Source organism: Narcine bancroftii, chromosome 6 (assembly GCF_036971445.1).
Source record: "Narcine bancroftii isolate sNarBan1 chromosome 6, sNarBan1.hap1, whole genome shotgun sequence".
NCBI lineage: Eukaryota > Metazoa > Chordata > Chondrichthyes > Torpediniformes > Narcinidae > Narcine > Narcine bancroftii.
In genome coordinates, this window is record NC_091474.1 from 71,861,147 (window position 1) to 71,884,727 (window position 23,581).

At 41.2% G+C, this 23,581-nt stretch overlaps 1 protein-coding gene and 1 long non-coding RNA gene across 13 annotated transcripts in view; one reads left to right on the plus strand and one right to left on the minus strand.

The window, feature by feature from the left end:
• LOC138736198 (uncharacterized) overlaps nucleotides 1-23,581 on the plus strand; it is a 218,824-nt gene that overhangs the window by 120,035 nt on the left and 75,208 nt on the right. For 2 of the 5 annotated variants that reach the window (XR_011340147.1, XR_011340145.1), the window contains exon 3: nucleotides 9,790-9,893. This is a non-coding gene — a long non-coding RNA (uncharacterized lncRNA). Of the gene's footprint in view, nucleotides 1-9,789; nucleotides 9,894-11,059; nucleotides 11,779-14,540; nucleotides 14,677-16,062; nucleotides 16,327-23,581 lie in introns of those variants that run through there. The other 3 variants (XR_011340146.1, XR_011340149.1, XR_011340148.1) reach the window with 3 other exon arrangements.
• spef1 (sperm flagellar 1) overlaps nucleotides 11,513-23,581 on the minus strand; it is a 44,323-nt gene continuing 32,254 nt past the window's right edge. For 3 of the 8 annotated variants that reach the window (XM_069885298.1, XM_069885293.1, XM_069885300.1), the window contains 2 exons: nucleotides 18,130-18,217; nucleotides 13,569-13,750 (listed from right to left, as the gene is read on the minus strand). In XM_069885298.1, coding sequence (XP_069741399.1) covers nucleotides 18,174-18,217 — 44 coding nt within the window. In that variant the 3' untranslated portion in view covers nucleotides 13,569-13,750; nucleotides 18,130-18,173. The other 5 variants (XM_069885295.1, XM_069885297.1, XM_069885294.1 and 2 more) reach the window with 5 other exon arrangements.

Below are 23,581 nucleotides of genomic sequence, written 5' to 3' on the forward strand. Positions count from 1 at the left end.
ATTTTTCCTCCTATTCCTCTGTGCAGAGCTTGGTCTTCTTCTTTCTCTTCTTCTGTGTCTGCTGTTGGGTTTGTGTCTTCTACTTCTCTTCCTTGTATCTGTGACTCTTCTGACTTTCTTGTTGAGCTGCTTGCCTCAGTTTGTTGGGTTTTTTTTTCATGGCTTCTTGATGTTGGTCCTCTTCTTCTGGGCTAGTTATCTGTTGGGCCTCCTGCTTCTGTTTTTCTTTCTCATCCCTCCCTTTCCTATTGCTTTCCTTTTCTTCCAGCTGGGAGCCCTGCTGTTGGGCATCTGTCAGCTGTTCGTGCTGCGTAGGTTCACTCCACAGCTGGTCCCCCTTCCCGTCAGTGTTCTCCTTTTCCTTGTTGTGTGCATTGCACACCTCTGTTGGCTCAGTGAGCCATTTTTGCAGTCCCACAGTTGGGAGGTCGCGACCCTGCGGGGTCTCCACTAACCTTGGGGAGCGGGCTCCTCTCTCCACAGCGGGTCCCTGCATCTTCAAGCAAGTAAGGCCTTCTTCTTTCTCTTCTGGCATCTTTCCTTCTTTTTTTCCCGTTGTTTTTGTTTTTTCTTTCTTGGGTGCCATTTTCTCTACACCTTTATCTTTTATTTGTTGTGTTTTGTGTATCACTTTTTTTCACTTTTTTTCCTTCACTTTTTTTCTTCTTTTCTGGAGAGGGTTGGTATTCTCCTACCGGCCACTACTCCATCACGTGACTCCTCAGCCAGCTCACCTTTGATCCCAAGTGATTTAACCTTCCAGGCTAGCCTGCCTTGCCTTAGCGACAATGTCCGCCATCCTGCCCTCATCAATCCACTCGATCACATCTTTGGAAAGATATCGGATTCATAGTTCCTTGGCTTGTCCATGCTGCCCTTTTTAAATAATGGCACAATATTTGCCATCTGCCAGTCTATCATCACTTATCCTTCAGCCAAAGGTGATGTAAATATCTCAGCCAGGGCCTCCACAAGTTCCCAGCTTTCCACAAAGTGTGAGGATTCCCTGAGGATCTGTTCACCTTAATGCACTCCTAGGACATCAGCTCCTCCTCCCTGGTGCTTCTTGCATTCTCCAGGATGTAATTTTAAATTTAGATTAAAATTTAGACATACAGCGCAGTAACAGGCCATTTGGCCCCAGAGTCTGTGCCACTCAATCTACATCCAATTCACATACCTGGTTAGTTTCGAATAGTGGGAAGAAACCGGAGCCCCTGGAGGAAACCTAGGCAGACACAAGGAGAGCATATAAACTCCTTACACGAGATTTGAAACCAAGGCCCGATCGCTGGTGCTGTAAAGGCATTGCACTTATCACTGTCAAAAATACTACCCTAAACACATTTTCTTCAGTTCTTTGGCTACCCTGATCTTCTCCACAATAAAGACAGATGAGAAATACTCATTTAAAATCTCACCCATCTCCCGTGCCTCCACATAAAGACAGCCTTGTTGATCTTTAATGGGATTGATTCTCTCCATAGCCACCCTTTTACTATTAATATTCCTGTAGATTCTCTTGGAATTTTGCTCTATCCTGCATGCGGCTCCAGCTCATGTTTCCTTTCTGCCCTTCTGATTTCCCTCTCTATGTGGTCCTCTATCTCAGACTCATCAAGAGATCATTCGATCTAGCCTGTTTAAATGTAACATGTCCCCCCTTTTTCTTGATCAGAGTCCCTCATCAACTAGGGTTCCCTAAACTTGCCAGCCTTCTCCTTCACTCTTAATCTTGCTCCTACTTGTCAGCCACTTCCTCACCTGCAAACATCCTTTCCCAATCAACTCCTACCTAATCGTGTAAAACACAGATGTCTGCAGACACTGTGATTATAGTAAAAGCACACAGAAGTGCTGGAGGAACTTAGCAGGTTTCGCAGCGTCCATAGGAGGTCAAGATATATTACCGACGATTTGGCCCTGAGATGCCTGCCTGCATTTTTCTTATACATTGAAGATGGCCTGTGCCCATCTTCAATATATCTTAATATATCTTTACATTGGTAATATATCTTTATTTCCTGTGGATGCTGCAAAGCTGGCTGAGATACTTCAGCATTTCTGTGTTTTTACTCCTGTCTAAGGCTTGTTCCTCGATATTATACATGGGGAATATATTTACTAGCTGTGTATGTATGCAGGACATTGAATGTATTCCTGTGTTCTGACTCTCCAGTAGGAGGAGGCATTTCCATGTTCAATCCATGCCACTCAGTCCTCACTTATACATCTGTTCATGGCCTCATGTACTATCCCACCAAGACCACCCATAAATTGGAGGAACAACACTTGATTTTCCGTCTGGGCACTCTCCAACTGGATGGCATTTACATCGATTTCTCTGGTTTATGCTAGCCCACTCCCCATTCTCCCTCTCTTCCCTTTCCCCTTGTCTTCTTTCCCTTACCTCTCCACCCCTTCCCTCTTTATTCACAGAGCCCTCTCTCTTCTCCTTGTTTGCTGGTGTGCCGTCCCTACTTATCCATCTATTGTTTCCTGCCCTTGGGACCATGCTCCCTCCCCTGCCCCCCACCATTCTGTTCAGACACCTGCTGACATTTTCCATACCTTGATGAAGGGCTCAAGCCCGAAACGTTTGTTATGTATCTTTATTTTTGCTGTATAAAGGACACTATTTGACCTGCTGAGTTTCTCCAGCATCGTGTTTATACTTCAATGGGTCTGGAGACTTTCATTTTTTTATTTTCAATCCTTATTTACCTTGGTTAATGCTGCACCTACAATTTGGCTTCTTAAATCACCTGCTTTCTAAGTTGATTTCCTCCTGTAAAATTCACAGCCTTTCTGTTCAAATGTCACGTCAAAGCATTTGTCATGTCTATTGTCTCTCCTCCCAGCATTGGACCTGTGGATCCAGCCTCCCCATGGACAATGAATTGCATAGCTCAAGAATAGTCCCTCCAGCCCAACATGTCTGCGCTGAATTAACTAATCCCATCTGCTGCACATTGTCTGTGCCCCTTCATTTCCTGCTCGCTCCTACATTTGTCTAAATGCCTCGGAAATGTCACATTCAAATCTGATTCCACCACCTCCAGCCATCTACCTCTCTATGTACAAAAAAATGGCCAAAGCACATCTCCTTTAAACAATCCCCTCTCACCTTAAACGCACGTTCTCTCGTGCACATCATTTTTATGACAGGAAAAAGATTCTGACTGAAATGCATATGAATTTCTCTAGCCAGTGGGTGTTAAATCTGTGGAATTTGTTGCCATAGGCCAGGTCATTGGTGTATTTAACTCAATGAGTGACAGGTTCTTGATTAGCCAGGGCATCAAAAGTTATGGGGAGAACCCTAGTCATGATTACTTGCCCCCATGAAGATGTTTTAAATGGAGGGGCAGCAGTTAGTCTGGTGTTTCACAACTCCAGCTCACCATGTGTGATCCTGACCTCTAATGTGATGGAGTTTGTGATCTTCTCCCTGTGACCACGCACTTCCTCCGGCTGCCTCGGTTTCCTCACACATCCCAAAGATGTGTGGGTTGGTAATCGGCTGCATGAATTGCTCCAAAGTGGCAAAATGCTCAAAGGTGATGGGTGGGCATGTGGGAGAGGAACAGAGAGAGAGCATGAAGGCATAGGTCTACTGGGACCAGGCATGGATCAATCAGCTGCATGGCTTGCACTATTAGTGACAAACATTCTGCCTGTCACTTGTGCCATTAAATGCCCCATTTCACCCCACACCAAGAGTGAGGATTGTTAATATAATTGGAGCTTGGATTTTTTCCCATTCGTTGGCAGCGTCTCTCTCAGGATGATCAGATTTCCATCCTTATTCCTATTGAAGAAGGCCCTCCCCGTTCTCATTGAAAAGCAGCAGTCTGCCCACCCTGCGTGAATGTATTGTCAGACTATAGACTTTGTGATCTAGGACCCTTTCCCACAATCCCTGTCCCAAGTGTGCTCATTGACATTTCTGGCTGACCACAGTGCTGTAAAAAAAATATCGATGGGTTCCAGTTGTGTGCATTTCCTGTTTAAAAAGCACATTAACTACTTAAACTCACAGGAAGGGTTCATGGCTTTGGCCTGCAGGGCCTGACTCACCATTTCCCACTGATGGAGGCAGAGCACTTGAGTTTCATCACAAGATTCAACAAACACTCCTTGTCCCATCAGTGTAGAACAACTGGCTGACTTCTCCCATTAGGCTAAGTCCTGATTAGTTAACAGGTTACTGTCTGAGGCACCAGAAACTAATAAACAGATTATATCAGCCCTCTTCTTTGTGTTCAGCCTGACTCTCACAATGGTTTTTTCCTTTGATGCTCTTTGACTTCAGCCTTACCAGGGCTCCCTCCACACCAATGTATAAACCTCATGCTTGGCTGGGTTTATACATTATACCAGAACTGCCCTCTGTTACTCAGTTAGGCAACACCTCCAATCTTAGCGTCATCCGCAAATTTGCTGATCCAATTGATCACGTTATCATTGATATAGATGACCAACTATGTTCCCAGCACCAACTCCTGAGGCACACCACTAGTCACAGGCCTCCAGTTTGAAAAGCAACCATCACCACACTCTCTAGTCAATGTCTAGTTCACTACTTCACCATGAATATCTTGCGTCTGAACTTTCCTGACTAACCTCCCATGTGGGATCTTGTCAAAGACCTTATTAAAGTCCATGTAGACAACATCCACAGCCTTTCTTTCATCAACTTTCCTGGTAACTTACTTGTAAAACTCTATAAGATTGGATAAACACGACCTACCATGCACAAAGCCATGTTAACTATCCCTCATTTCTGACTGTCCAAAAACTTGTATATCTGATCTCTCAGAACACCTTCCATTAATTTACCTACTATTGACGTCAGGCTCAATGGCCTATAATTTCCAGGGTTACTTTTGGAGTCTTTTATAAACAACGGAACAACGTTAGCTACCCTCCAATCTTCTGGCACCACACCCATGGCTGAAGACATTTTAAATAATTCTGCCAGAGCTCCTGCGATTTCTACACTAGTCTCCCTCAAGGCCCGAGGAAATATCTTATCAGGCCCTGGGGATTTATCCACCTTTATTTGCTTTAAAACAGCAAGCACTTTCTCCTCTTTAATCTGTACAGGTTCCATGACTCACTGCTTGCTTTCCTTACTTCCCACGACTTTGTTCCCATTTCATGTGTGAACACTGATGAGAAAAAAAATTAAGATCTCCCCCATCATATAAAGCCGACACTCTGATCTTCAAGGGGACCAATTTTGTCCCTTTCTATCCTTTTTCTCTTAATATATTTGTAGAAACCACTAAGAATTTACTTCACAGAAAGTTTTCAAAGCTTGCAGAGGGATTTTGACCAGCTGGAAAAAATGGGTTGAAAAATGGCAGATGGAATTTAATACAGACAAGTGTGAGGTGTTGCATTTTTAAATTTAAATTTAGACATACAGCACAGTAACACGAGTCCATTCCGCCCAATTTACACCCAATTAACCAACAACCCCCAGTACATTTTAAAGGGTGAGAGGAAACCGGAGTCCCCGGGGTAAACAAACACAGGCACGGGGAGAATGTACAAACTCCTTACAGACAGCGCAGGATTCGAACCTCGGTCCCAATCGCTGGTGCTTTTAACAGTGTTACACTAACCCTATCCACCTGCGCTGCCTCTTTTGGAAGGACAAACCAAGAAAGGACATGCACAGTGAAGGGTCGGGCACTGAGGAGTGAGGGATCTGGGAATACAGATACATAATTTCCTGGAAGTGGTGTCACAGGTGGACAGGGTTGTAAAGAGAGCTTTTAGCACATTGGCCTTCATAAATCAAAGTATTGAGAGTAGGAATTGGGATGTTATGCTAAAGTTGTACTAGACATTGGTGAGGCCAAATTTGGAGTATGTGTGCATTTTTGGTCACCTGACTACAGGAAATAAATCGATAAGATAGAAAGACTCCAGAGAAGATTTACTAGGATGTTGCCTGGGCTTCAGGAACTGGGTTACAGGGAAAGGTTAAACAGGTTAGGACTTTATTCCCTGGAGCATAGAAGAATGAGGGGAGATTTGATAGAATTTTTTAAAATTATCAGGGGGATAGACAGAGTAAATGTAGATAGTTTTTTCCCCCCACTGAGTATAGGTGAGATACAAACAGAGTGAAAGGGAAAATGTTTCGGGGGAGTGTCTTCACACAGAAAGTGGTGGGAGTGTGGAACAAGCTCCCAGCTGAAATGGTGAATGTGGGCTCAAATTAAACATTTAAGAAGAATTTGTACAGGTACATGGATGGGAGAGATTTGGAGGGTGGGTGCACGTCAGTGGGATTAGGCAAAATATTTTTGGGCATAAACTAGAATGGTCAAAGGGCCCTGTTTCTGTTCTCTAATAACCTATGGTTCTATAAATGTAGGAAATCCCTTCAGAGACAGTGAGAGGATTAAGATTTCGCTGCCTCCTCCAGTATAGCTCCCTCCACCGTCCCCCTGACCATGGTAGTCACTGCATAGAAGGCAGGAGTAACTCCAGTGTAGGTTTGCATCCATTACGAGGGCAACCTCACCCTATTACACCTCACCAGACTCCTCTAGAAAGATGGGCAGCCAGCACCTTTTTCCCAGGGCAGGGATAGCAAACACAGGGAATAACTTCACAGTAAAGGGAGGAAAGTTTAGGAGAGACATCAGGGGTAAATCTTTTACACAGAGAGTTGTGGGTGCCTAGAATGCATTGTCAGGGGTGGAGGCTGAAACATTAGGGGCATTTAAGAGACTTTCAGACAGGCAGATGGATGGAGGAAAAATAAGCCCTCCAAAAGGTAGAGAGGGTTTGGTTTTTTTTTGGTAGAAATATATAGGTTGGCACAACATTGAGGGCCAAAGGGCCTGTACCCTGTTAATAATGTCCTATGTTCTGTGGGAAAGTGCAAGGCTGAGATTGATTGGTCCACCAAAGTTCAAACCCCACGGTGAGCTGAGTCAGCCTCGGATATTTTAAATCTGCCCCATCACTGCCTTCAACCACATCTTAACGCAAAGACAATTTGTACTATAAAATTATTTCTTGGGAAAAGTGACTAAGTAAAACATTCCAAATTGTGTAATCTACCAGAGGCTGTCCTGAGCTCCAAAAGGAGTTAACCTGGAGATTAGACCTCAGTGCCCAGGGCCTGGGGAGGTGGGTGGGAGAAGGTGTTAAATAATTAACATTGGACAAAATCCTTTCTCTCCATGTACCAAGTTAAATGCACACCCAGCTCCATTACCCAGAGGGTAAATCAGGGGTAAAGTTCAAAAGGCATTTTCAGAAAATTTGTTAACTGATGGTGTTTACCTGATCTGTGAAGCTCACAGAATGTGTTGGAATGTGCCCATACTCTATGCGAAGTCACGCTCCATTCATTTCAGGGTTACATTGGGAAAAGTATAAAACAGTTCACCAAAGAACCAGTTCAGGAAAATGATGGCTCATTAAATCTTCCTCATGCAATCTCTGGTCCCGGAAACTCAGCCACTTTGTGATAAAGGTTAATCCTTTGACTTTGACCTTTCCATGGGTTTATCCAAGGTTCCGGTGGCTGGCTATTCCCACTGCAGTGATCCAGCTTCCCTGTTTGACCGGCTGCACACTTTGACCATCTCTGTTTTATTTCAGACCTCCAGCTGACAAACTTCTCTCTTTTTATCCCCATTGAAAGCCCGAGCTTGTTATATGGGATAAAAAGAAGAGGAATCTGTGTGTTCTTACATCAGATAGTGAGCTGGATGTTGTGTGAATGTCATTTGCTCCTGTTCTTTATCCTTGCACCCACAGTCTGATCAGCAAACCACCTGACCTGAGCATTATTATAAAGTACATTGTGTAAATTAGAGGGAAAAAATTGGTGATTAATGACTATTCTAAGCAAGAAAGAAAATAAAATCAGCACTGAACATAGATACTGTATCTCTTGTATACTATGGACTTCAGGAGGAAGCTCCCATGGATCTTTTTTTCAATTGACTGAGTGATATTACACCACCAAATAGTTCTCTATCCCATCATGCCTGTCTCTGGAGATACCATCCAGTGGAGGTACCAGGTTTTGTTCTGCATTAGAGGAAGGCTATTCAGCCCATTAAGGCTCTGTTGGCACAGAGCAATCCATTCCCCACTCATCGTCCCTTAATATTAACCAATAAAACTGCTCATGGACTGGTGAGATTGTTCAGAAGCAGTAGCTTCCAAGTATGTTTTCAAACCCCCGCTGAAACTGCCATTGACTGTTTCACATTCCAAATGCTCCAAGATTTCTGATTCAGGAACAGGATCGTTAGTGTAGCAGTTAGCACAACGGTGTTACAGTGCCAGTAACTGGGTTCAATCCCACTCTGTCCATATGGAATTTGTATGTAATCTACCAGTGGGTTTCCTTCAGGTGCTCCGCTATCCTCCCACCATTTAAAATGAACGAGGATTGTAGGTCAATTTGGCTGCATGGGCTCATGGGCCAAAAGGGCCCGTTACAGTGCTATGTCTAAATTCTGACGCCAGAATCAAGGTCACCTGGTTGTCAGTAGCTGAGCTGAGCACGTGTGGGTGCGATGCTTGATGTGTATCTACTCAAAGGGCAGGCTCACAGCTGCCTGAAGCTCCACAGGTTTGGCCTCCACCAGCCTGCCCCACGCTCTCTCAGTAATCACTCCCTCTGGCCGGAGATCCACTCGCTTGAGGTAGCCAATCAGAAGTAACCGTGCATCACACTGCAGAATCTGGGTCTGTTGACTTTCGTATGCTGGGTATGTAATTCAGTGCAATTTACAGTCTCATCCTCACAATTTCCTTGCGGTCAACACATCTTTCTGCATCCTCTGTCCACTCACCCTCACAGCTGTGGTTCAATCTCTGCCTTCTGCAAACTAAGCCCCAGGTTCCTCATTGCCACTGTTTCCTCACAATGGAACAAGATTCTCAGCACAGAAATAAACAAATTAAACTTAAACCAAGTGCTAAATGGAACTGGACCTCCCCAATCACACTTCAATCAGGTTGATTGTCCATAAAGTATTCTGAGATTTCCAGAGATTGTGAAAACCATGATATAAATGCAAGTCTGTCCTGAATCCACAGAATAATTTAACTGATAAACTACAACCAACACTCACTGGTGAAAGAGCTGAACATGGAAAAAGGGGTTTTAAAATTCTCTGCAGAATGAAAAACACATACACCTTCATATCTAAGCATAAATTGATTGCCCTGGAAAATGTTCTGAGCTAAACTGGATTATTTTCCTCAGCTGTAAGAAGGTCAATGAGATTCAGCTGCTTCAACTTATTTTTTCCATTGGTTAGAGGAAGAGTTCCTGCCCCCCAATTACAAGGTTACAAAACATTTATGGTCAGTTCTGCCTGTGTGTGTGTGTCCTCACAACATCATGAACAATGCTTCAGTCACTTAAATATTTATACCTCCAATTATTGTTTAAAGAGGTTAGACTTTTGGGAAGTTATAGCCTAGAAATTGCGGACAATAACATTAATAGTCAAGGAAAACCCCCCATTGCCTTGTCTGCTTCTGCACCCCTTGCCCCTCACCACAGTCTTCCTTCAGCATGGTAACCCCTCACCACAGTAACTCCTCACCATGATAATCCCTCACCAGTGACTTCATCATGGTCACCCCCTACCAGTTTCCTTTCACCATGGCTTCCTCTCTAGGGTAACCTCTCCCCACATCCAATGCCACATGGTTTCTTATTTCACCACAAACAGACTTCAAGAAAGGACATTGTTGATTATAACATTTTTCTTTTCAATGATTTCACAGATCTGCAGAATTTTCGTGTGCACACAGCAATAAAGATCTTATCTTGTTGAAGTCAAATTCCAACATGGAGTCAGAGATATGAATACATGCCCATGAGAGTGCAGGTATGAGTTTGTAACCCACTTCACAGAATGGATTTGTGTCTTTCTTAGCTGGGCAATGTAAGCGTGCTATTAGCCTCCTTTCTGCACAAAGTTAGGGACTGCCTCTCCCGAAGTCTTGTTTCCTCAGCAACAATGTTGTTCCTCGCCTTTAACTCTTCCTTTCAATGATTTCTCAATATTAACAAAGTCAGGGGTGAGGACAGACCAAGCAAGGTATGGCTGCTGCTTGTTGTATCCTGGCTTGGCTGGAAAGCTACAATAGTGTTCTTCTGTCAGCAATTACTTGGAGCAGAGTTTGCGTGATGGGTTGCATGACTCTGTCCTAAGCAGAGACTAATCCATGTTATATATCTAGTTATATTGGCACAACAGTTTATGGTAATGGACACCATCACCGCTGGGTGTGGGCCAGTCCTGAGCTAACATGACATCCTGAGTCACTCTAACCATGAACTTGCTCTGTCCATCACATTCTGTTTGGGAGGATCCAAGACTCTCACTCAGGACAGCTGAGCTTCACTGAATCTGTGCACAGACAGCACAGTACCGTAGGGAATAGTGACCCGGTGCTCCACTGAATGCTCCATTCTCTGCTGACAGCAGGTGAAATATGGAGGGTCTTCACCACTGGCCTCTGCAAAGATTGAATGATGGGATGAAGACCTGACAAATGGAGTTTAACATAGGAAGTGCGTGGTTAGTTTAGGAAGAGGAATCAAAAGGAAAATTATTACTTAAACTCAGTACAAAAGTTGGCAGGTCTTGTTACAGATGTGTAAAACTTTGGTCAAGATACATGTGTGGGTCTGGTTGCTGCATTGCAGGAAGGATGTGGAGCTTTGGAGAAGGGGCAGAAAATATTCACCAGGATGTTGCCTGGATGAGAGAGTATTAGCTATTCAGAGAGGTAGGACACACCTGGGTTGTTTTCTCTGGAAGCTGGCTGTTGATCAGATATAAAATTAGAAGAGGCACATATTGGGTATTTAGTCAGTTTTTCCCCAGGGAGAAAATGTCAAAAAATGTCAGGTGAGAGTGGGAGGTTTAAAGGCGTTTTAATGATTGGTTCATTACAGGAAATGAAGAAGGAGCAGGATGAGGCCATTTTGCCCTTCCTCCTTCCCCACCATCAGTCAGGCCATGTCTGATCTGTTTTGTCTACACAGATGCTGCTTGATTCACTGGATACTTTTCTTATTTCTGCTTGGCTTTCAATTGTTTCTACTTGAAGAGTTCAAAATGAAAAGGACTGGAAGGCACAAACATGAATCATCCAGCAACTTACAATGGTTTTAGGGTGTTAATCATAACTTGTTAGACACCAGATTGTTTTAATATCACTGGCTTTTGACTGCATCCTTGGACCGGTTAGTCAGTGTGCCTTAGTCAGACTGTGTCAGTACACAAGGCTGAGCTTGCCTCTGGTCGCTGCTTAACAACAATTACTCTTATCACTGGGGAGAGAAAGGTTGCCAGTTCTGCTGGTGTTTCTCTGAGAGATGAAAGAGCATTACGATGCAATTACTTACCCCAAGAAGCTTTCTACTTGCACGGCCCGGGGGAAGAAGTTGCAATTAACCTTTTTTTCTGCTGAGAATTATTTCCTCAATTATTAAAAGTACAGTTAAAAATTCCTTTATTGTCAGAAGTTATCCCCTTTATCTTTAACAGCAGACACCCAATGCTTTGATTTGTACAACATTCTTCTGGCATGTAAAATTTACAACAAAACACACACATATTACACAAATACATCCAGAGGAATGTCCAGACAATTGTTATTTAAAACTTGCTTATTTACAGAAGAATATTTCATTAAAAATTGTTATTTTAGTAGTTTAATCCATATGTAAACCATGTGGAATTTATAAGATCCAAGGTTTAAAATGTGAATAAAAAGTTCAAATAAATGTCTAACAATGGGCTATTTATTGAGATTGTTCAAGGGTTCAGTGTCTGCCTTCCAATTACAATGCATGGAAGATTTAGTAAAGCTTCTCCTAGGGAGAAACAGAATTACATCATCATATTTCCAGGATTAATGACTGGAGATGGTCACAGCAATCATGCAAAGAATTTGCCTTCCGCCAAAATCCTGCTGCTTTGGTTTTCCAGGAGACAGGAAAGTTTAGAACCACTGGGTTCTCACATTCCTTTGGACAGCTGGAGATCCTGAACACCAACCAGCTCATCAAACAAAGCATTGCTGCCGGGAAAAGAGTTGGGAGAGGGAGTGGATGGAGATAAAGTCATTCGCCAACTCCTCAGCATCGTATTTCACTGTGCTCTGTCTTGTCCTTGCTGTAAAGTCTAAGTCATTCAGTAGGGCGGATTTAACCCTGTTGGAGTCTGATGCATGTAATTAACCAAACATTGTCAGGTGTTGGTACCTGATGAGCACAGTAGTGTGTGTGTGTGTGTGTGTGTGTGAGAGAGAGAGAGCAAGGACTCGGGAGGGTACCTTTATAAATAAGTATGGTGGTGATAATGATGAGTTTATTGTCATACACATTGAACAATATACATGTATGTGTCAACATTCTTACTTGCTGCAGTCCAACAAGTACTTCAATAAAAATACAACTATAATGCTAATCATTAAGTAGTATACAAAAGGAAACACAATAGAAAGGTCATAGTGCAAGAAAAAGTGGTGATACAATAGTGCAGACCATTCTTTTGTGGTGTCGGTGTAATGGATGATTAGTGTAACAAGGGGAGGTTCAAGAACCTGATCTAGCTGTTGGAAAGAAATTAACTCAAAGGCACCCAAAGGTAGCAGTGAGGAGAGCTTGTGGCTAGGCTGATGGGGTCCTTTATGATATTAGCTGCCTTCCTGACATAAGTACATTCAATGGATGGAAGGTCAGAGCCTGTGATAGACCTGGCTATGTTTGTACTACATGGTTGTGGACCAAGCCTCAAGAGCTGGAGATAGGGTGGTGGGGCAGGTGGGGATTCTTAACAGGGGTCAGGTCAGATCAGGGGAAGATTGGGTGGGGGAGGGAGAGAGAGAGAGAAACAGACAGTGTGTTTATGTATAAAGTAATACATTTATCTCACGAGAGTCTTCTTTGAACTGTCTTTTACTATAAACATGGCTCTCCCTGCAAGAAGGGTGTGCATCACAGGTTGATCGTGAGCTCAGCTCCTCAGACCCAATCCCTGGTCAGCATCTCATGTTGCTGCTCTGCGTTCTGTCCCAACACTGCAGTCATGGGCACCTACTCATTCAATAGTTGCCTGACATGTATGGGTTAAATACAGACACAATTCCAGGTCAGCTACAGATTCCAATGTGCAATCAGCTACTCTCTAGATAAGTCTGGATCCCACTGGACAGTACAACTAGACAGAATTCAAGATTATTCCTAATGACAAGTTTTATTTGTAATTTATTGGTCATCTCATGACACGAAGCTGCATAAAAAAAATCAAGCCATGTCTGCAGCAACTACTTTCACATATTAAGTAATATTAATTGATCAAGACATTTAAATAAAAACTAATATTTCAATTTTCTCAGTTCCAGAAGTAGGAAAATCAAAACAGGACTAAGACACAGTTGGCCTACGTTCTGAGGGGTGCAGTGACCCACCATAGCTCCCTGGTTGACAAGCGATGTCCCTATGCCACTTTATCCCACTGACAAATAAGCACACAGAACATGAGGTGTTTCAAAACAAAGAGTAGGGATTTATCGCACGTCTTCCCCACAGATAGTTTAGAGAATTCTTTTTGTTTAATTATGATCTCTCGTTGGCTTTCTCTTTCTTCACATGTCTTGTCAGTTCATCAATTCGCAGGTCTTTCAGCTGAACCAGATGTTCCAGTCTTTGTACTTTCATCTGCAGAATCTAACACAAATATTCATGTTGCAGCATTCACTGGAATACTTGGAGCAGCCCCACACTTCAAGCTGGGGCTTTGTTATTAAACTCAGATCATTCCCTTGATGAACCCAGGTCCAGAATATTGAGGTGTATCATTGGGACATCTATTCACATTCACTACTGTCCTCTCAGTACATGTTGGGTGTAAAGTTTACAAAATGCTTTGAAACAAACACAAATTTGCTTCCATTTGAAAACTAACAACATGAATAATTGAATGTGAATGGAGGAGCCATTATCAGAAAGTTCACAGATGACTCAAAGATCAGCAGTCACAAATTGTGTGGAGCTGGACTCGGGCTGAAATTTATGCTTTGTTGAAAAGGGCTGATAACATTCAATCAGATAACTGTGAGGTGATTCTTTTTAGGGAGACTAATGAAATGAGGACATCCATGGGGTTTAAGCAGTTCTGAGGAGCAGAGGGATCTTGGAGAACATCACAGATCACTGAAGGCGGCAGCCCCAGTAGATAACGTGGCTTGGAAGGCACATGGATACTGGCCTTCGGAAAGCTGGTCAATGAACGTAAAAGCAGAGTGTTATACTCCAACTTTATAAAACTTTAGTTAGGTCTTAAGTACAGGACAAAAGAGTTCAACAAATATTTGTTTTAGAAGGGTCTTTTCATCAAGGTTGATGATGACCATTATCAGGTTAGAGAGGGTTATTGCCGTGGATTGTGTGGAGAATTGTCTGTGTAGCCACTGAGGATTAATTTGTAACCAACAGCAACTTTGGGTTTTCCACACAGGTGCAGAGGACTCTCACTGTTAAATAGAATGGCTGAGCTTTTCCCAAGGAGCAGAGGAGGGCAGGAAACAGACGTAATGGGACTGGAGAGGGGTGAAGAGACAAGGTGGAAGTTTGTTAAACCTTGGCCTCAGCAGGTAAAAGTTGCGAAGCTGGTATGAGTCAGGTAATTTTTTATAAATATAGAGGCAATCCATGGTATGTGTGGGTCTGTTTATCCTCAACGGGGCTGCCCAAACTTTGTCCTCAAGAGAAACTAGGTTCTGTGTGTGTAAGTGACAGATCACACAGGGACGAACTTCTGTTTGAGCCCCTGTCTTCTGTACTGAAACTGTTTCTGGTGGGACTGATGTTACCTGGATGCTCAGGTTCATGTTATAGCCCTGTAAAGCAATTGTCATCTTAAATGATTTCTAGGCAATAAGGGTTATGTGTCAGATCTTATGAAGCAGAGGAAAGTTTCCATGGAGAGTTGTTTTGAGGCAGATTCAGGGTATAAGGGTTGAAATTTAAGATTCTTTTGGTGGGACAGAGAACTCTGGGGCCAGTGATGTACTGGAGTCAAAGAACTGGGTGTGAAGACTGAAGAGTGTGGTTGGACAGGTCATCTAACAAGGAGATGAGCATGGAGAACCTTTATACTGCAGAGTGGGTGAGACAGAGAGACAGACTTGGGGATTCGGGATTGTTTTGGCTAAGAACCAAATGTGGCACCAAAACTTGAGCATAGCCCTGACTGTCAGTGGACATTTGATGTTGGTCATAAGTATCCTAAGGCTTAGGTACCAGTCCAAGTTGTTCAACAAGCTGATTGTTCGAAATGAATGTATTGAGGTAGTGAGCTGGGGCCAGACCCTGAACCCAGATAATTCACAAGGATTTAAAATGAAGCAACAATGAGACAAGGTGATTGTTGAATGATTCAGAAATGCCTGGCCCATTCAGTCACACATTGGTTACAGCTTTGATTCTTGCTTTGGTGTTCAATGATACGTTCTTGTGGTCACTGTAGAATCTTTAAGATGGTGTCATCAGCTTTGGATGCCAGTTGAAAGCAGTGGGTTCACCTTCTTGCTCCTACTCCTAACTCTCCTTAGAGCAGCAAGCAGATTAATTCTCCCAGAACCACGCTGCAATTAGTATAATTCTGAGTTCAGGCATTCAGAACTTCCCGTTGAACTTTGTTTGCATTACATACACATAACTGCTTAAGACTTTTAGTCAATTTAATTTATTAAAGAAGAAGGGGAGAGCTGAAGCTGTGTGATACATTGACTCTTCAGATGCTGGGAGTGTCAGTGAAAGAGTCACACTAAAAGAATGTGAGCTGTGTGCTGACAAATGCCTGAGGTCTGAGAAGACTTTGCTCTAATGTTAAGCTACAAATAAGGTCCCATAAAATATGTTAAAAGAAGAATTTGGAGGAAAATGCTGGTATTTAAATGTAAAATAAGGAGAGCACATAGAAAGGAAATTTTTGCTGAGGCAATGATATAGAATTTGGTCTGTGCTTTCCACAACAGGGGCTGCCAATGTGAACCAGCTCTTGGAAGATTGCCCCAGGAGAGAGCAGTTATGGAAGGACATAAGAGATTGGTGTAATGTGAGGAAATGGGAAACAGTAAGGCCAGGATATTCCCAATGATGCAGAATGCTCGAGCAGAATCTGCACCAACAACCCCCTACCACCCACAGAGAAAAAAAAATCGGAGGAAATGATGAAGAAAAATGAATTAACATTTTAAAGCAGTGGCTGATATTCTTTTGAAAAAAACTGTGATAGAAATTTGACATTAAAATACATGTTCTTAAACAAATATCTCAAACTTTACATTGTATATTTTTAATACTGCATAATAAAAAGACCAATAAATGGATATAAAGGGTATGATGTTGGCTGCCTTGAGACAGCATCTCACATTGATGTCTTGAGTACCCATGATGGACTTGGATAGATTTGCTAACATCTGCAGCCTTCTCTGTTCCTCAGCACAATAGTTTTCTAGCCAGGCCGAGGTGCAAGCTGTCAGTGTAGTTTAGAGAGTACACCTCTAATGGTTTGATATCAAAACTAGAGCGTTGGTGTGCCTTTTTGATGATTACCTTAGAGTGCTAGCTCCTGGTGAGATCCTCTGATATGTACACTCCCAGGACCTTGAGGTATTAACCCTCTCAACCACTGTCTGTCAATGTAGACTGGTGTGTGCTCCCTCAACCTCCCCTTCATAACATCCACAATAAACTTGTGTGTGTTTGATGATTCAATTGACATGAGGCGTACTGTTTGCAACTGTTAGTTGGTGAACAATGAATACAGTGCAGTGTTACTTTTGGAAAGGAAGAAGTTTTTGATCATGATCACATGTATTATTTACACTCCTGACTCACTCTCACTGCATTGTGTGGCAGAATTGGGTTAGAAGGATGTGACTCATTCTCTGACCAGGAAGTCTGTTGTGCCCCCTACCTGCCTTACGTACCACACACTCAATCACAGACCAGCCCTTCCTCTGCAATGACATCGGGAAATATCTGTACCATGTCCAAGCAGATTGAATCCTCATGCATGTACCTTTGAGAAACCTTCTTATTCTCTTTCATAGTCATAGAATCACACAGCAAAGAACAGGCCTTTCAGCCCATCTTACCTATGCCAAGCATTCTGGGCTATTCTTATTTTCCTGTATTTGGACAATATCCTTACAGGCCCTTCCGGTGCATATATTTGTCCAAAGGTCTTTTGAAAATCAAAATTTCCCCCACTTCTGTAGTTTTCTCTGGCAGTTCATTCAAGATACAGACCAAACTCTGAGTGAAAAATTGCCTCTCAGCTCCCTCCTGAATCTTTCCCTCTCACCTTAAACCCATGCCCTCTCATTCTAGAATTTGGCAAAAAGACTGTCATCCTTCACTTTATCCATACTCCTCATGAATTTATAAACTATAAGATCACCCCTTAATCTCCTACTCTCCAGGGAACAAAGACCCCATCTATTCAACCTCGCCCAAAAGCTCAAGTCCTCCAGTCCCGGTACCATCCTGGTGAATCTTCTCTGCACCCCTTCCAATTTATGACATCCTTCCTATTGCTGGGTGATCAGAACTGCACACAGTGTGCTCTCACCAATACCTCTCACATTAAACCTGTGCCCCTCTTGATCTCAACTCCCCTGACTTGGGTGTGGGGCTTAAATTTAGATTAGTCATACTGAATGATAACAAGCCCTTCCAGCCGATGCTAGTCAATTACCCCCCAATTGACCTACAACTCGTGGTACTTTTTGAACGGTGGGAGGAAACTGGAGTTCTTGGGGAAAACCCATGCAGACACAAGGAGATTCAAATCCTGGTCTTGGTCACTGGCGCTGTAACAGCACTGCGCTAATTGCTGCCCTAACCATGCCACCCTATTTTTATGTGGCAAATAGATTAAGTCACTTTCTTGTTTCCTGCCCAGACTGCAGGACACCTACAACTGTGGCTTCACTGAACACCATTCTCTCTACAGGATTTCCTCTGAGCAAAGAATCAACCAATCACACTCCTGAAGAAAATACAATGGAGGAGATAAAGTCACACTGAGTGCTTACCTCCACAGTTTCATGAAGAGCCAACAGTGCTTGTTCTTTTTCCTCTAATAAAATTTGAATTTCAGGATCCAAGTGGGAATACATGGGTCTAAAACAAATGTAGCAGAAAAAGTCATTTAATTGGAAAATATTATTACCTTTCAGTAGTGCTGAAATAATGCTGAATCTTAAAGAAAGAGTTAAGGGACTCAGAATCATAATTTATTCTCACGAACGTCATGAAATTTGTTGTTTTGTGGCAGCATTAAAGGTGCTATAAATTACATTTTAAAAAATAAAGTATTGCAAAAAGAAGAGAAAGTGAGCTAGTGTCTGTGGCTTATTGTCTGTTCAGAAATCTGATGGCTGAGGGGAAGAAGCTGTTTTAGTACCATTGGCTATTGGTCTTCAGGTTCCCGTACCTCCTTCCTGATGGTAGCAGTGTGAAGAGGGTGTGGCCTGGGTGGTGAAAGGTGCTCATCAGCAGGATTATAAAGTTTGGAGCATGGTTCAGCAGCCTTCCAGTGGGGAAGAAGAGTTATGTTCTCCTCCATGATATTTGTATACTACTCTAGATAAATCAGAAAGCATGTAATATCAGCAAGAACCCTTCTCAGACCTCTTCCACTCTTCATCAAGATCACAGCTAATCTTCTACCTCAGGTGCATTACCCTGACAGCTTTTGATTCCCTTAATCTATCAATCTCTGTTTTGAATTAACATAATAATACACCTCCACAGATTCTTCGCTCACTCGTAGACTACTCAGGTATTGCTTTGCTTTCCATAGACGACCAATAACAAGCCCACGAATCACCATTGGAAAGAAGGGGTTTGACAGAAAGACAAGATCTTAGGGAGCTCAAAATGCAGTATCCAAAAGGTAGCAATCTCAGCATTACTCCCAGTCCTGTGTACTAATAAGGATGGGACAAATCAAACATGGTTGGAAGGTGTGCAAAATCATGATGGGTACAGATAAAGTAAATCAAACTGAGGTTAGGTGAGAAAAGAACTAGAGAACATGGGTTAAAGGTAAAAGGGGAAATGTTTAAAGGGAACATTAGGGGGAACTTCACGTAGAGAGAAGTGAAAGTGTGGAATGAGTTGGCAGCTGAAGTGATGAATGCAGGTTCGATTTTGACATTTAAGGAAAATTTGGACAGGTACATGGATGCGAGGAGCATGGAAAGTATGATTTGGATGCAGGTCAAATGGGACTAGGCTGAATAATAGTTCAGCATGGACTAAATTGGTCAAGGGGCCAATTTCTGTGCAGTAATGTATATAGTTCTAGGAAAAGATGGTGTCCAATAAGGTCTCATCGAGGAGAGTGCTGAACAAAGTTAGAGCAGATGGAACCTGTTTTAATGTACAGTATTACTGTGGATTCAGAGTTCGATAGAAAAGTGAGTAAGAATAAACAGGTCCACTTTTGTTTTTTTTTATTATTTTTCACACTATGAAACATATTGACCAAAATACACACAAACATTTCCCTCTTGAATATAGTGTCATTTTCTCCCCTTTTTCCCCCCTCCCTTCCCTCCCTCCTTCCCACCCACTAAATGTTCCACATATACAATACATTAAACCCATTAAAAAATGTCCTCATACAATTAAAATAAACAAGAAATTTGTGTCATCTACTTTTACACACTGGGTCAGTTCATTTCGTCTTTTTCTCATTCTGTTATTTTAGGGGGGGGAGCTCCGCGGTAGGACCTCTCTGTTGTGTTCCAAGTACAGTTCCCAAATTTGTTAGAATACTGTGATGTTATTTCTTAAATTATATGTTATTTTTTCCAATGGAATACATTTATTCATTTCTATGTACCATTGCTGTACTCAGGCTCTCTTCTGATTTCCAAGTTGACATAATACATTTTTTTGCTACAGCTAAGGCTATCATAATAAATATTTTTTGTGCTTCATCCAAGTCGAGGCTAAGTTCTTCACTTCTTATATTACTTAGAAGAAAGATCTCTGGGTTTTTTGGTATGTTATTTTTTTGTGATTTTATTTAATACCTGATTTAGACCTTCCCAAAACTTTTCCACTTTCTCACATGCCCAAATTGCATGTATTGTTGTTCCCGTTTCCTTCTTACAGCGAAAACATCTCTCTGGTCCCATTTATTTAACTTTTGGGGCATGGTGTATAGCCTGTGTAACCAATTATATTGTATCATGCATAACATCATGTTTATTGTATTTCTCATAGTTCCGGAGCATAGCTTTTCCCATGTTTCATTCTTTATGTTTAGATCTTTTTCCCACTTTGTTTGGGTTTACAGCTTATTTCATCATTCTCTTTCTCTTGCAGTTTGATGTGCATATTTGTTATAAATCTTTTAATTATCATTGTGTCTGTAATCACATTTTCAAAACTGCTTTCCTCTGGTAACCTCAGCCTGCTTCCCAATTTGTCCTTCAAGTAGGTTTTCAGCTGGTGGTATGCAAACATTGTACCGTGAGTTATACCATATTTGCACTTCATTTATTCAAAAGATAATAAATTATTTCCCAAAAAACAATTTTCTATTCTTTTGATCCCTTTCCTCTCCCATTCTCTAAAGGAAAGGTTATCTATTGTAAAGGGATTAGTTGATTTTGCGTCAATATTAATTTTGGTAGTTGGTAATTTGTTTTTTTCCTTTCTACGTGAATCTTCTTCCAAATGTTGAGCAGATGGTGCAGTACTGGTGAATTCCTATGTTGCACCAGCTTTTTATCCCACTTATATAGTATATGTTCAGGTACATTCTCCCCTATTTTATCTAGCTCTAATCTGGTCCAATCTGGTTTTTCCCTTGTTTGATAAAAATCTGATAGGTATCTTAATTGTGCTGCTCTATAATAATTCTTAAAGTTTGGTAGCTGTAAGCCCCCTTGTTTGTACCATTCTGTTAATTTATCTAGCGCTATCTTCGGTTTCCCCCCTTTCCATAAAAATTTCCTTATTATTTTCTTTAGCTCATTGAAGAATTTCTCTGTTAAGTGAATTGGTAATGATTGAAATAGGTATTGTATCCTTGGGAAGATATTCATTTTAATGCAATTTACCCTTCCTATCAGTGTTAGTGGTCAATCTTTCCAATGTTCTAAGTCGTCTTGTAATTTCTTCATTAATGGCTGATAATTTAATTTGTATAGATGGCCTAGATTATTATCTAGGTGAATACCTAGGTTGTGTTTGCCATTTAAATGGTGATTCTTTCTTAAACTTTGTGAAATCTGCATTATTCATTGGCATCACTTCACTTTTATTTGCGTTGATCTTGTACCCCGATACTTCTCCATATTCCTTCAATTTCTTATGTAATTCTTTTATTGATATTTCTGGTTCTGTTAAGTATACTATGACATCATCTGCAAATAGACTGATTTTTAAATTCCTTCTCCTTTATTTTTATCCCTCATTTTATTTTCTGTTTTTATCAGTTCTCCCAATGGTTCTATTGCTCAAGCGAACAGTGAGGGAGATAGTGGTCATCCCTGCCTAGTTGATCTGGTTAATTTAAATTGGTTTGATATATATCCATTTACTGTCACCTTCACCAATGGTCCCTTCTATAATGCTTTAATCCAATTAATATATTTCTCTGGTAGATTGAACCTCTGTAGTACTATGAATAAATAATTCCATTCTACTCTGTCAAAGACTTTCTCTGCGTCTAAGGCAACCGCCACTGTTGGCGTCTTGTTTCCTTGTACTGCATGGATTAAGTTAATGAACTTACAGATATTGTCCGTTGTTCGTCTTTTCTTAATAAATCCAGTTTGATCTAGTTTTACTATTTTTGGTACACAGTCGGCCAATCTGTTTGCTAATAGTTTATCTATTATCTTATAATCTGAGTTAAGTAGAGATATTGGTCTATACGATGCTGGTGTTGGTGGATCTTTCCCCGTCTTGGTATTTCTGTAATTATTGCTGTTTTGCATGAATCTGGCATGTTTTGTGTTCCTTCAATCTGGTTCATTACTTCCAGGAGAGGAGGAATTAATAACTCTTTAAATGTTTTATAGAATTCTATTGGGAGTCCTTCCTCTCCCAGCGTTTTATTGTTCGGTAGTTTTTTTTAATATATCCTGTATTTCCTCTATTTCAAATGATTTTATCAATTTGTTTTGCTCCTCTTTTTGCAATTTTGGTAGTTCAATTTTAGCTAGAAACTCATCTATTTTGTCTTCTTTCCCTTCATTCTCAGTTCGATATAGTTGCTCGTAGAATTCCTTGAAGTTTTCATTGATCTCCATTGGGTTATATGTAATTTGTTTGTCCTTTTTCCTTGATGCCAATACTGTTCTTTTAGTTTGTTCTGTCTTAAGCTGCCAAGCTAGTATTTTGTGCGTTTTTTCTCCTAGCTCATAATACGTCTGCTTTGTCTTCATTATGTTCTTCTCCACCTCGTACGTTTGTAGTGTTTCGTATTTTATTTTTTGTCCACCAATTCTCTTCTTTTTGTTGCATCTTCCCTTGTTGCTAGTTCTTTTTCTGTACTTGCTATTTCCCTTTCCAGCTGTTCTATTTCCCGATTTTAGTCCTTCTTCATCTTAGTTACATAACTTATTATCTGCCCTCTGATGAACGCTTTCATTGCATCCCATATTATAAATTTATCCTTCGCTGATTCAGTATTTATTTCAAAGTACATTTTAATTTGGCGATCAATGAATTCTCTAAAATCCTGTCTTTTAAGTAGCATGGAGTTTAATCTCCATCTATACGTTCTCGATGGGATGTCCTCCAGTTCTATTGCTAATAACAAGGGTGAGTGATCTGATAACAATCTAGCTTTATATTCTGTTTTCCTAACTCTCCCTTGGATGTGGGCTGACAACAGGAACAGGTCAATCCTTGAGTATGTTTTATGTCTACTCGAATAATATGAGTATTCCTTCTCCTTTGGGTGTTGTCTCCTCTATATATCCAAAAGTTGCATTTCCTTAATCGATTTAACCATAAATTTGACTACTTTTTTTTCTGCTAGTCCTTTTTTCCAGTTTTATCCATCTTTGAGTCCAAATTAAGGTTAAAGTCCCCTCCTATCAGTATATTCCCCTGCATGTCTACAATCTTCAAAAAGATATTTTGCATAAATTTTTGATCCTCTTCATTAGGTGCATATACATTGAGCAAATTCCAAAATTCTGAAGATATCTGACACTTTATCATTACATACCTCCCTGCTGGATCAATTATTTCCTCCTCTATTTTGATTGGTACATTTTTATTGATTAATATAGCTACTCCTCTGGCTTTTGAATTATATGATGCTGCCGTTACATGCCCTACCCAATCTCTCTTTAATTTCTTGTGTTCCACTTCAGTTAGATGTGTTTCCTGCACGAATGCTATATCAATTTTTTCTTTCTTCAGTAAATTTAACAGCCTCTTCTTTTTGATTTGGTTATGTATTCAATTAATATTTATCGTCATATAGTTCAACATGGCCATTCCATACTT